At 46.7% G+C, this 13,118-nt stretch overlaps 1 protein-coding gene and 2 non-coding genes across 15 annotated transcripts in view; all 3 read right to left on the bottom strand.

The window, feature by feature from the left end:
• nap1l4b (nucleosome assembly protein 1-like 4b) overlaps positions 1–13,118 on the bottom strand; it is a 116,238-nt gene that overhangs the window by 41,488 nt on the left and 61,632 nt on the right. For all 13 annotated transcript variants that reach the window (XR_015080971.1, XR_015080972.1, XM_086007678.1 and 10 more), the window contains 2 exons: positions 9,400–9,539; positions 7,124–7,269 (listed from right to left, as the gene is read on the bottom strand). Coding sequence is in view for 11 of the 13 variants with exons in the window: in XM_086007678.1 (XP_085863804.1) it covers positions 7,124–7,269; positions 9,400–9,539 (286 nt within the window). In the remaining 2 variants the exon portion in view is untranslated. The remainder of the gene's footprint in view (positions 1–7,123; positions 7,270–9,399; positions 9,540–13,118) is intronic.
• On the bottom strand, positions 8,766–8,896 carry LOC147106654 (small nucleolar RNA SNORA54). Its single transcript, XR_015081278.1, has one exon. It is a non-coding gene; the product is annotated as a small nucleolar RNA SNORA54 (small nucleolar RNA).
• On the bottom strand, positions 10,683–10,814 carry LOC147106653 (small nucleolar RNA SNORA35). The gene has a single exon (XR_015081279.1). It is a non-coding gene; the product is annotated as a small nucleolar RNA SNORA35 (small nucleolar RNA).

The following is a 13,118-nucleotide window of genomic DNA, read 5'->3' as shown; positions in this document are numbered from 1 at the left end:
AATTTCGAACACTGGCTGAGCGGCTTTGAATCCTTCCTAGAAGCCTCCGCCGTGACATCGGAGGAGAACAAATTAAAAGTCCTGACCGCCCAGGTGAGCCCTCTAGTATATACACTCATCCGGGACGCTACTACGTACACGGCGGCTCTCGACCTGCTAAAAGGGCAATACACGCGCCCAGTGAATACGATTTACGCCAGACACCTCCTGGGATCCCGCAGGCAGCAACCGGGGGAATCGGTAGAGGCATTTTTACGGGCGTTAGACGCTCTGCAGGGACTGCGACTGTAAGGCGGTGACGGCTGCAGCGCACGCGGAGGGACTTACCTGTGATGCCTTCGTTAAGGGCCTCCAGTCCGACTACTCCCGGCAGAGACTGCGCGAAAGCAAGGAGCTCGACCTGAAGACGGCCGTAGCCCTCGCGCTCTCACTAGATGCGGCCCACCGAAACCTCGAAGCATACGCACGTAACGGGGCCGCGCCATGGTCATCGCGACCTTGGGACATGGGACCGCCGCCCCCGGTAGCAACTACTGCAGCGATGTCCTGAAAGCAACCGGGACCGCCGTCCCCGGTACCAACTACTGCAACAATGTCCCGTAACCAGGCCCAAAAATGCTATTTCTGTGGCCAGTTAAAACACCCCAGAGCGCGCTGCCCGGCGAAGACCGCTACCTGCTCTGGCTGCGGGAAGAAAGGCCATTACGCCAACGCCTGCAGAGGGAAACCCGCGAACGCCAGCAGCGCCGCGTGTGAACCGTGGGGGCAGCCATCTTCTCCGCCATTTTGTGCACCTCCGGCCGCGTGGGGATTGGAATCATGGCCGCCGCCATTTTGCCCGCCGCACTCAACCGCCAATTTGTCTCCGGACTCGACCACCGTCTCGTCGGACGACCAGATCAGCTCACTTAGCCATACACTGGCCTCCGTTACGCTGGATCAAGCCCTCCCTCATCATCTGTCCAGGTCCATGATGGACATTACGGTAAACGGCCGCGCCACTACTTGCCTGTTTGACAGCGGGAGCACGGGGAGTTTTATTCACCCCGACACGGTGCGTAGCCACTCCCTCACGGTCCTGCCAACGCGCCATCGGATTTCTATGGTGTCCAAGTCCCATTCAACGGACGTCGGCGGCTACTGTGTGGTGACCCTTTCGGTTAGGGGCACTGAATATAAAAATTTTAAACTTCTTGTCCTGCCCCGTCTTTGCGCTGCCGTTCTGCTAGGGTTGGATTTTCAGTGCCACGGTTGGATTTTCAGTGCCACCTCAAAAGTGTCACATTGGCATACGGTGGACCCCTTCCCCCACTCACAGTCTGCAACCAACAGCTTTTAAATCGCCCGCCGCGCACCACTTGCAGCCTTTCCACACTCAAAGTCCCCCCCCCCTCCCTTGTTCGCTAACCTCACCCGCGACTGTAAACCCATCGCTACCAAGAGCAGGCGGTACAGCGCCGGAGACAGAGCTTTTATTAGCGCTGAGGTGGAGCGACTCCTGAAGGAGGGCATTATCGAAGGGAGCACCAGCCCATGGCGAGCCCAGGTTGTAGTCGTTAAGACCGCCGATAAACGCCGCCTGGTCATCAACTACAGCCAAACCATAAACCGGTACACCCAGCTGGACGCATACCCCCTTCCCCGCATATCTGATATGGTCAATCAGATTGCGCAATACAGGGTATTCTCCACCATTGACCTTAAGTCAGCATACCACCAACTCCCTATCCGCCATGAGGACCGCCAGTATACTGCCTTCGAGGCAAACGGCCGCCTCTACCACTTCCTTAGGGTCCCCTTCGGCGTCACCAACGGGGTTTCGGTCTTCCAAAGGGAGATGGACCGGATGGTTGACCAGGACGCGCTGCAGGCCACCTTTCCCTATCTGGATAACGTCACCATCTGCGGCCACGACCAGCAGGACCATGACGTTAATCTAGCGAAATTCCTCCGTACGGCCCAGCGGCTGAATCTAACACACAATAAAGAGAAATGTATGTTTCACACCACGCGCCTTGCCATCCTCGGCTGCGTAGTGGAGAACGGAGTCATCGGGCCCGACCGAATGCGCCCCCTTATGGAGCTCCCCCTCCCCCACTGCCTAAAAGCACTGAAGAGATGCCTGGGGTTTTTCTCTTACTATGCTCAGTGGGTGCCCAACTATGCAGACAAAGCCAGACCCCTCATCAAGTCCACCTCCTTCCCCCTGACATCAGAGGTGGGTGCTGCCTTCACTCTTATCAAGAGTGATATTGCGAAGGCCACAATGCACACAGTGGATGAGTCCATCCCTTTCCAAGTATATAAGCTGTGTCTTTATGCATTTCTCCACTTCACCTGAAGAAGGAGCAGCGCTCCGAAAGCTTGTGATTTCAAATAAAGCTGTTGGACTATAACCTGGTGTTGTGTGACTTTTTACACCTTTCCAAGTGGAGAGCGATGCATCCGACTTCGCCCTAGCTGCAACCCTTAACCAGGCGGGGAGACCCGTGGCCTTTTTCTCAAGGACCCTCCAGGGCCCCGAGATTCGACACTCCTCTGTCGAAAAGGAGGCCCAGGCTATTGTGGAAGCGGTGCGACACTGGAGGCATTACCTGGCCGGAAAACGATTTACCCTTCTCACTGACCAGTGTTCAGTTGCTTTTATGTTCAATAATAAGCAGAGGGGCAAAATCAAGAACGACAAGATCTTGAGGTGGAGAATTGAACTTTCCACCTACAATTACGATATCTTGTACCGGCCCGGGAAACTCAATGAGCCCCCAGATGCTCTATCACGAGGTACATGCGCCAACGCGCAAGTTGATAGACTGCGGACCCTCCACAATGACCTCTGTCACCCCGGGGTCACCAGATTCTGCCACTTCATTAAGTCCCGCAACCTGCCCTACTCCATCGAGGTCAAAACTATGACCAGGAACTGCCAAATCTGTGCCGAATGCAAACCGCATTTTTATAGGCCAGACAGAGCAAGCCTGATCAAGGCCACTCGCCCCTTCGAGCGCTTGAGCATCGACTTTAAGGGGCCCCTCCCTTCCTCTGACCGCAACGTGTACTTCCTCAACATTGTTGATGAGTACTCCCGTTTCCCATCCCTTGCCCAGACATGACCAGTACCACGGTCATCAAATGTCTGAATGACCTCTTCGCCTTGTTTGGGTTCCCCAGCTATATACATAGCGACCGGGGCTCATCTTTCATGAGCGACGAACTTCGTCAGTACCTGCTCACGAGAGGTATTGCTACGAGCAGGACCACCAGCTACAACCCCCGGGGGAACGGCCAGGTGGAAAGAGAGAACGCGACGGTTTGGAAGGCCTTAAAATCTAAGGGCCTTCCGACCTCTCGCTGGCAGGAGGCCCTCCCTGCGGCGCTCCACTCCATCCGGTCACTGCTTTGTACTGCCACCCCTCATGAGCAAATGTTCGTTTTCCCCAGGAAGTCCACATCGGGAACCTCGCTACCGACATGGCGGACTTCTCCTGGGCCCGTCCTACTGCGGAGGCACGTGAGGCCCCATAAAACGGACCCCCTGGTCGAGAGGGTGAACCTCCTACACGCCAACCCCCAGTATGCCTACGTGGCATACCCAGATGGGCGGGAGGACACGGTCTCCATACGAGGCCTCGCACCCTCGGGCGCCCCTGAATCACCACCGTTATTATCCACCACTTCTCCCAACCCAACCCCTGTAGACGGCATGCCGGAGCCCCAGGACCCTTCGTCGACCACTCAAGACACCAGACTCGACGTTGGATACTGCAGCACCGCCGCCGCTGCTACGACGATCAGGACGGCATACAAGGCCTCCTGATCGACTTACCTACACGAACTTTTAGTACACTTCACCCCGCCGGACTCAATTTTAAACAAGGGGTGAATGTGGTAAACCACTGTTATTGTTTTCATTGTTGTTCACTACTGTTATCGTTATTGCACATTGTTACCTCTTGCTACTCACTGTGTACCAATGCATGCCTCAGCTGGCTCCGCCTACGTGACCTGGTATAAAGGTGGCTGCCCGGCAACCCACTTCCTTCTTGGAACCAGTCGTCCACGAGGCATGCTCTGTTCTTTAGTTAATAAAAACCTTTTCATTACTTTCCTAATTCATCGCCTTTTATGGAGTAATTGATAAGCGTATCATTATCCAAATGTAACAACTTCACTCAAAGCTCACAGCAGTCAGCCCAGAGTTCCTCTTCTTCCATTCAAGAAGATGATGGTTCACATTCAGCATCAGGCTCCTTATCATCAGCAACTCCTGGCCCACTTGGAAGGTTCTTTGATACAATGGATAACCATAGCCAGAAGAATGCAGATGAGTGCCTTGCTTGAGCTGTATATGCGACAGGCTCACCCCCTCATGCTCACAGCCAATATGTACTGGAAGAGATTTTTCAATGTTATTCGCCCTGTATACTGTCCTCCCACCAGACATGCTTTGTCTACTTATTTGCTGGAGGCTGAGTATAACAGAGTCCAAGGAAAGCTCAAATAAACGATAAAACATGGCAGACTGTGTTTCAGTTATTTCAGATGGGTGGTCAAATGTACGAGGGGAGGGCATCATAAACTACATCGTCTCCACTCCTCTCCCAGTGTTCAAGAGCACAGACACAAAGGACAACAGACACACAGGCACATACATTGCTGAGGAGCTGAAAGCGGTCATCAACGATCTTGGATCACAAAAGGTCTTTGCAGTAGTTACTGACAATGCTGCGAATATGAAGGCTGCTTGGGCTCAAGTGGAGGAGGCCTACCCTCATATTACGTCTATTGGGTGCGCAGCTCATGGGCTCAACCTGCTCAAGGACATCATGGGTTTGAGAACCATGGAAGCACTGTACAAGAGAGCCAAACAAATTGTTAAGTATGTCAGGGGAAAACCGGTAGTTGCAGCAACCTACAACTCCAAGCAAACGACAAAGAACAAGAACACCACACTGAAGCTGCCCAGCAACACTAGATGGGGTGCCGCTGTCATAATGTACAACAGCCTTCTGGAGGGTAAGGAGTCGCTGCAAGAAATGGCAATATCCCAGTCTGGGGATATGGAAACCACCATCAAGAAAATACTGCTGGATGATGTGTTTTGGGACAGAGTGGTTAGCAGCCTTAAACTACTCTCACCAGTAGCATCTGCAATTGCTCAGATTGAAGGAGATGACGCTGTCTTGTCAGATGTTCAGGCTTTTTGCCAATTTAAAAAGAACAAATCAGCATTGCCCTACCCACATCCCTGCTGCTCAATTGTTCAATTCATACAGGCGCATCAAGAATTTTGTGTCAAGCCGATTCATGCTGCAGCATACATGCTGGACCCAAAGCATGTTGGGAGACCAATTCTTTCTGGAGAACACATCAACAGCGCTTACAGTGAGATTTCTACCCTCTCACACCACCTCAATCTGGACGTGGGCAAAGTTCTGGGAAGTCTTGCAAAGTTCTCTACCAAGCAAGGTCTTTGGAATGGGGACGGGTTATGGGAATCATGCAAGCATATCACTGCACATACCTGGTGGAAGGGACTTTGTGCATCTTAGGCCCTGTTGCCCATTGCATCAGTGATACTGCAAATCCCACCTTTATCAGTGGCCTCTGAACGAAACTGGTCACTTTTTGGGAATACGCATACAAAGGTGTGCAACAGGCTGACTAACAAGAGAGTGGAGAAACTGGTGGCTATCCGGACAAACCCACAACTTATTGAGCCAGATACAGAAGTGTCCACCACACAGCTAGACAGTGACACAGAGGAGGAAATGGACACGTCAGAACCAGAATCGGAGAATCAGGAGGAGCAGTGATGAGTAGAAGACTCAAAGGGACAAAATAAGGACAAATTACAGGCTAAATAAGCTGACGCTCTTTTTATTTTATTTTAGATGGTTTTTTTGTGGGGGTTCAATAAAGTTCAAAATTATAACCTAATTAAAGTTTTGAAAGCCTGTTTTTATTTGTATGGAACAGTATGTCTATTTTGATGACAAAGATAATTTAAGGGTCAGAGACATAAACCATCAGTGTGCAAAAAAACTCAAAATTCCCATAAATTCCCATGGAAAGTTTCCTCTTAAAAATTCCTGGAATTTTGCAACCCTAATCAGTAATTTCTGTTTTTCTTTTTAAAATAATTATGTTTATAAAACAGGTTACTCTCTCTTCACGAAGTTACGAAATGAAAGCCTGCAGGGAAGCAGACAACTGATAAAAATATGTTTTGATGGCTAGTGGACAGGTTTAAAAGTATTAGTGTATGTAGTTTACCAGCCTCCGTAGTGCTCCAGCTATCCTGAATTAACTGCTGGGGTAAGCTTGCAGTTTTTGCACGAGTATCAAGCCATAATACACATGGTAAAGTGCACTTCAGGGTTCACACCACAGTCACAAGACAGCATTGCTGCCTTGAAGGTGATTTCAATCAATTAAAGCTGTCAGGTGATGTCAACCTCAACAGTTGTGCTTCAACAAAGGAAAAGATCCCATATAATTTAGAGACCCTCGCATCCCCTTCAGTTTTCTATTCTCCATACCAAAAAGAATTTATCTTCTGTAATAATATTCCATCTGAAACAACGCTTTCAAGAACTTGCTAAGAGGCACTAAGAATTTCAAGGTAATTTGTTTTAAACAATTAATCAAGTTTATATGCAGTGCAAGTCTGGTTATTGTTGCACTGTATTAGTACCTTGCTGATTTTTTAAGCTCTCGTACATATTTACATTGTAAATAAAATCTGACAGTGATCTTAACCTGTATTCAGTAATCTAGTGCTGTGAATTTTCCAACTTCTGAGATGGGAGAATGTGGTGGGCATCTCATTCTCCAGTCACACATCAGCAGTTAACAGACTTGGGCTATGCTAACCTACAAATAATAAAGCATAGAGATACAGGTTTCTGTTTGAGAGGCCTATAGAAACCATAGTTTGCAACAAATTTGAGAAATACACTGGTAAAAATACCAAATTTAACAGGTGGACCTGCGCCGTGCAGGGACTATTTCTGGTTTATCTAGCATCAAAAGGAACCAGAGTTTCGTGAAATAATTTTGCTCAATTTTTGGATTTTGGTACTTTGCCTTTCAGATCATCTATTTAAAAAAAATCTTTCCTCACCTTTGACTGGATTAAAGAAGTTGAAGAAAGAATCATTGGGTACTTGTTTGGTGATGGTTCGGACAGTCCCTCGACCCTTGTGCTTCTGTTTCTTTTTAATAGTTTTCACGGTTATATTCTTTCCTTTCTTCCAGTCAATAGTGCACCTGATAAAAAGGGCAATAATTAGCTTCATTCTAAGCTACAGTAGAATTATTTGCCTGTAAAACATATGATACTTGAATTATTGAGTCTAATTCGCAAACTCCTCAGATAGGTTTGTTTATATTTCTATAATTTGTACATTCCATCTTTCCACCCTCCCAAAGCCAGACTTTTCCCAAGCAAAACCAACATATACAACCATCCCTAGAATGAATAAAGACCAATGAAAGATATGTTAAAAGTTATTGCTAAAAGTATACCTATTAACCCGAAAATTGATGCCTGCTCTAGCATTGTTCAGCTGTTCAAAGTGTCTGACAGCAGCATCGTTTAGCATCTGACCAGCACTGGGGACCAGACACTCGTTAAATTTGAATTTAACCGTTACTCATTCTTTTAACATGTGAAAGCAGCATAAATTGATCAGTACAACTGATGGAAAACATGCACGCTAAATCTAAATGGGTTTTTTGGCAAACCAGATTTAATCTTTATGTCTACATGATCACTACTGTATAGCATAAATAGGGTACATGAAATAAATCAAGTGTAGTCTTTATATTATGGAACATTGCACAAATATTCAGTCTTGGGTTACAAATATCAGTTAGACAAGTGACTTCAGTAAAGTACAAAATGTGGCAATCCATAGCTAGAAATGAAACATCCCAAGACCAGTTCTGTATAAAATCTTCTCCTGCACGCTTTGGAAAACAGTGTACAGGAAACTTTGTGCTATCCGGAGGTTGAATGTCCGGCAACTTCGATCTAACGGCAGAAATCAGCAGCCGCTTTGGTTCGGTTTTTTTCCTTCTCCTAGCATTCTTTTCACAGGCAGGCTCTGGAAAGCGTCTTTGTAGCTTAGCAACAGCTTCAGAGACGCTTCCAAGCTACTAGGCCGAGTGTTTACAAGCTGTTGCTGAGCAAGTGTTTGTGGTCAGATACGGCAGGCTCTAGAAAGCGTCTCTGTATCTTAGCAACAGCTTCAGAGACGCTTCCAAGCCACGGGCCGAGTGCTGACAAGCTGTTGCTAAGCAACAGTCTTTGTTGTCAGATACGGAGATGAAAAGCTCCTATCTGATAACATTGACGCTGGTCTATCCGGAAGTTTTGAGGCAACGGCAGTAGCTCGGTCCCGTGGGTGCCGGATAGCACAAAGTTTCCTGTAGTTGGCCAGGTATGCTCAACAAGTGCAGCACCTGAAGTTCCCTTATGTGGTCCCAGTTTTTGTTCTGTGAAATGGCTCAGACTAATTCTCTAACTTGGACTGATTAAATGATCTGGTTTTATCCCTTGCCTTCTCCAACAGATGCTGGGATGATGACATGCTTTTTTTCCTCTTATCACAATGTCTGCGAACAAGAACTGTTATGTTTGAAATGTATCTATGGCTAAAAATTGAAATTATTTAAAAAATGTGAGCCTCCTGAGCTCCTAGGTACCACAAACATCCAGACAAGTAGGAACTGGAGAGTAGAGTTTCAACTCAGTGGCAGAATCATGTTCCCAACTCTGAAGAGGTCAGAGGCTGAACTAGCATCCAACCCATAATACTGCTGGGATTAATGTAGCACTGGAATGGAACCCGATGCAAGACAAGACACAAGTAACAGGTTACGAACAGTGCCTAGACAGAGAAACTTAAGTTTACACTACTTGGAGGGGCACACTTGGTTAAAAGAAATTTCAGGGTGGCAATGTCATTTAGCAGCAGTACTGGCTCCATATCAGAGCTATCTACACTAATTCTATTTCTGTGCTATTTTCATTTTAATATTTTTCAATTGTTTATATAAATACTTTGATTCAGATGGTAAAGAGCATAAAACATAACAGGAGGAGGAGGAAAAATGTCAATTAAATGGGCAATTAGCCTCCAAGAAGGATGCCGTTGAACCATCGATGGAATCAAATAGGCAAGAACAAAATTGAGGTTGGTTGGATCTTGCTATCCTGGTCTCTGAACTACAGGAACTCGAGGCGCACATCTGCAACCTGCACAGGGAGCAGATGTTACTGTTCCACTGCATGGACTGTATTTCATGTCAAAACCATGATACCTGTAACTTGCTGGCCAATGCCAAAATTCAATGACTAACAATAAAATGTCGGGGCAATGACTTTTTACTTACCCTACAAAGTCAACAATCTCTGGACCCTCAAAGGAGAAAGGATCGGTCTCGTCTGGTTCTGACTTCATCTTGTAGGCTTTGGTTAATACAGAGTTTGTGAAGTAATCATTTGGTTCAAAGTGAAACTCTAATGTAAAACTCTGTGGGAGAAAACAGTTATTAAAATCAGAATAATCGAGATAATTTTTCATGATTCTTTCCATCATCCACAGCACCCCCACCCCCCAATGCTTAAAGCTTGAATACACGCAAGCTGTTTTTAAGTTGAAGGAAAGGATGTGTTGGTCATATGGTGAGATGATGCATATCTCCCTTCACCAAGATAAGTTACTCCATTAATTAAATAGAAATTTCTCATAGCTGGCTGATAATTAAGCTCGAGGCTTTTCATTCTCGGCCTCAAATCTGTGGGCAGAGAAGCTTTCTTCCTAATCTGAAACTGTGTCGCCCACATTTCCTCTTACCGTATAAAATGTTCCTCCCACATCAATTTACTTTAACTGTGGAATGCACACTGAACCATTCAACAAAATGGACTATAGTGCCACCTAGAGATCAGATATTAAAAAACCTCCCTTGGATTTTAGCAGGGAGCGAGAGTAAACACAAAGATATGGGGGGGGAAAAAGAGGTGGTTGGAGAGAAGAGAGGGAAGAAAAAGTGACCTATACAGAGAAGGGGAACAGGCACAGACAGCAAAGCATATTCACAAAGGAAGGCAGAGAAATAAAGCAAATGTACAGGGAGCTGGGTGGGAATGACTTGGAGTGCAGGAGAGAGCAGAATTGTGCTAGACCTAAAATGGGAGCGAACGGAGTGCAGCAGAGAGTGAGGACAAGAGCAGATGGCATAGACAGAAAAGTGGCATGCAGGGAGGGGCATAAACAGGCAATGCAGAGAGAAAGCGAGCAACCGGCATCCACAGACGAAAGAAAGCAAGCAGTTGGACAAGAACGAGGGAGGTGCGCGCGCAAAGCAGGGAGCTGGAGAAAGTGAACAAGAAGTGTGCACAGAGCGCGAAAGGTGGGTGCAAAGAGCAATGCCAGAGATGGAGATTGAGAGGTACGCCGAGATCCAAAGCCAGTTGCAGAGGGACAGCGAGTGGAGTGCGCAGAGGCAGAGCAAGCATGGGGACAGCAAAGAGGGAAAGGAACAGCAGGGCACATAGACAAAGGAAAAGAGAAAGAGCAGAGCTGAATTTTTCCTTTAATAACCCTGCTTGATGCCCCCGGTCTTCCCCATCCATGTTCTCAAATTTTATGAATCAACATGAGAACCCATATCAATGTTCCCAGCTCTGGAGAAGGTCAGGTTACAATGAATCCCAACTGCCTTTCATCTGAATGGGGTTTATGTAGCATTGGAATAAAACTTGATGCAAGAAGATAATGAGCAACAGGTTATGAACAATGCAACCAAGTGTCAGCTATCGAAGTTACACAGGCTAATGATCGAAGTATTCCACTTTTTTTTTTACCCCTGCCTACATTAACCATGCGCTGCATCTGACTAGACCCTAGTGCATCATTATGTGGTGGCTCATTTAGCAACTGTTGTATTGTTGCAATTACTCAATATATAGTGCAGCAGGATGGTGTTAAAAGATCTATTTAAAATACACCAGCCACATTACACTGCTAGAAACTGAGAACCCCAAAACATAGGGGGTGATTTTGCCAATGGGGAGCTTTTGGAGGCGGGACTCCCACTTGTCAGGTTTAAGTCCCACCTCCATCAACTTCTGGCCAACCCACGCTATTTTCCCTTGATTGACCTTGTTAAGCCCGCCCAGCAGGCTTAGTAGACCAATTAAGGGCAAGCCAGTTGCAGAGAACGTCAACGTATGACGTTTCATCTGTCAAATTTTTTTTGACAGATGAATGGTCATCGTTTGACAACTCTGTGAAGCTGTCAAACAGTGGAATTCTCTGTAGAAATGGAGAATGCAACAGCCATCTGTCATCTCTACCGCGGAGGTGCGAGACTCTCCACATACCCAAGGATTGACGCCTGCAGGAAGAAACAAAGGTAAGTACACTTTTTCTAACACTTTGCACTTACCTCAGACACTCACTTCTCCACACTTGCACCCATCACTTAACTTCACAGCGCACTTTCGGACCCCTCCAACCCCCGCTACTCGCCTCGGTGACCCTGGCGGGTTTCGGAGCCTTCAGGAAGCCCACACGAGGCAAAAAGGGGATAATCCTATTTTTTGCCTGTTAACTGGCAGTTAAGTGGCTGTAATCCCTTCCCACCTCCAAGGAGACGGGACCCGGCGCGGGACGGCGGCCCGCCTCCTGGCAAGATGGCATGGAGGCGGGTTGGGCACCCGCCCACAAATTCTGCCATTTTCCCGGCAGTCCCGCTTCCAACCCTGCCTCCCCAGGCCTGGTAAAATCCAGCCCATAATTACAGTTTTAGGGTCCGAGACACCTGTACTTGTGTATTTTAAGTATTTGTTGCACCACAGACCAGCCAACTGTAGACAGAACTATACAACGGGCAAACAATTAGTATATCATCTTCCGCAAAGACCAACTCAATAAAATTGGATCTTGAGGCTGTTCACCCATTTCTACTCTAAGAGTTGCAAACTAACTTCTGCTGCACACATCCATGTTTTGGGAACTCATACCTGGCCTACTGTAAAGCACAGAGACTAAGGCATGCAGATTAAACAAGGATGAAGATGACTAGAATAGCGATTAGTGTTGGAATCATAAAAACCAGCTCGGTCCAATTGGCACCTCGCCAGTAAACTCCGTGTTAATGCCTGTAGAATCATACAGCACAGGAGGCAGCTATTCGGCCCAGCTTGCCTATACCGGCTTTTTGATAGAGCTATCCAATTCGTACCACTCCCCTGCTCTTTTCTTCATAGCCCAGCAAATTTTTCCTTTTCAAATATATATCCAATTTCTTTTTGATAGTCACTGTTTAATCTAGTTCCACCAACCTTGCAGGCAGTGCATTCCAGATAATAACATCCTGCTGTGTAAAACAAAATTCTCATCTCCCCTCTGGCTCCTGCTCGATTTCGGCAGGCTAGGACAACATGTGCTCCATGCAATGCTGAAGAGCGTGCAGATTCATAACCTACACAGCATGGTTTTTATATTTCTTGTGTTTCAGTTATACACATTAACTGTGCAGCGAGATCCTTAGCAAGAAAACTGCAGATCTTCCACAGGATTATGGCAAATTAAAAAAAGAATCAAAGACCTGTATCTGGTTGGCAGGCTGCAGAGAAAACCCGTTCTTGCTCCTGGATTAAGTATAATCCAGAACAGTGCAGACCATGGACCTGATGAAGCTGTCCTACATGAGACAATGGTATACTTTGAATAACCCTACTCCGTGTATTGTATTCTTCCAGCAATATTATGAAACATCTGTCTCCAACTGACATATCAATTAAAATCTAGTTGCTGTAACTTTCTAAGTCTGATATACTTCCATTAACAGCACCCTTGTCTTTGTTGCCTGTGGTCCACCGCAAAGCAAGGATTCTACCTTTTAATGAACCATCTCAAATTTTCTATCCTTTGATTAAAAATTGCATTTAAGTTAGATTTAGGTAAAGATGATCCTAAGCCCATTTTACCTCATTCCCCAGAATATAACCCCATTACTTTTCTTAAATGAAAGTAGTGGCCAGGCCTCAGCCACCCCTCCTGGGAATTCACCCCAGCTACTGATTACCCTCTGTGCAAAGA

The sequence above is a fragment of the Somniosus microcephalus genome, chromosome 15 (assembly GCF_052327205.1).
Source record: "Somniosus microcephalus isolate GS21.2 chromosome 15, FLI_Smic_1.0, whole genome shotgun sequence".
Taxonomy (NCBI): domain Eukaryota; kingdom Metazoa; phylum Chordata; class Chondrichthyes; order Squaliformes; family Somniosidae; genus Somniosus; species Somniosus microcephalus.
This window is presented reverse-complemented; position numbering and strand designations above follow the sequence as displayed.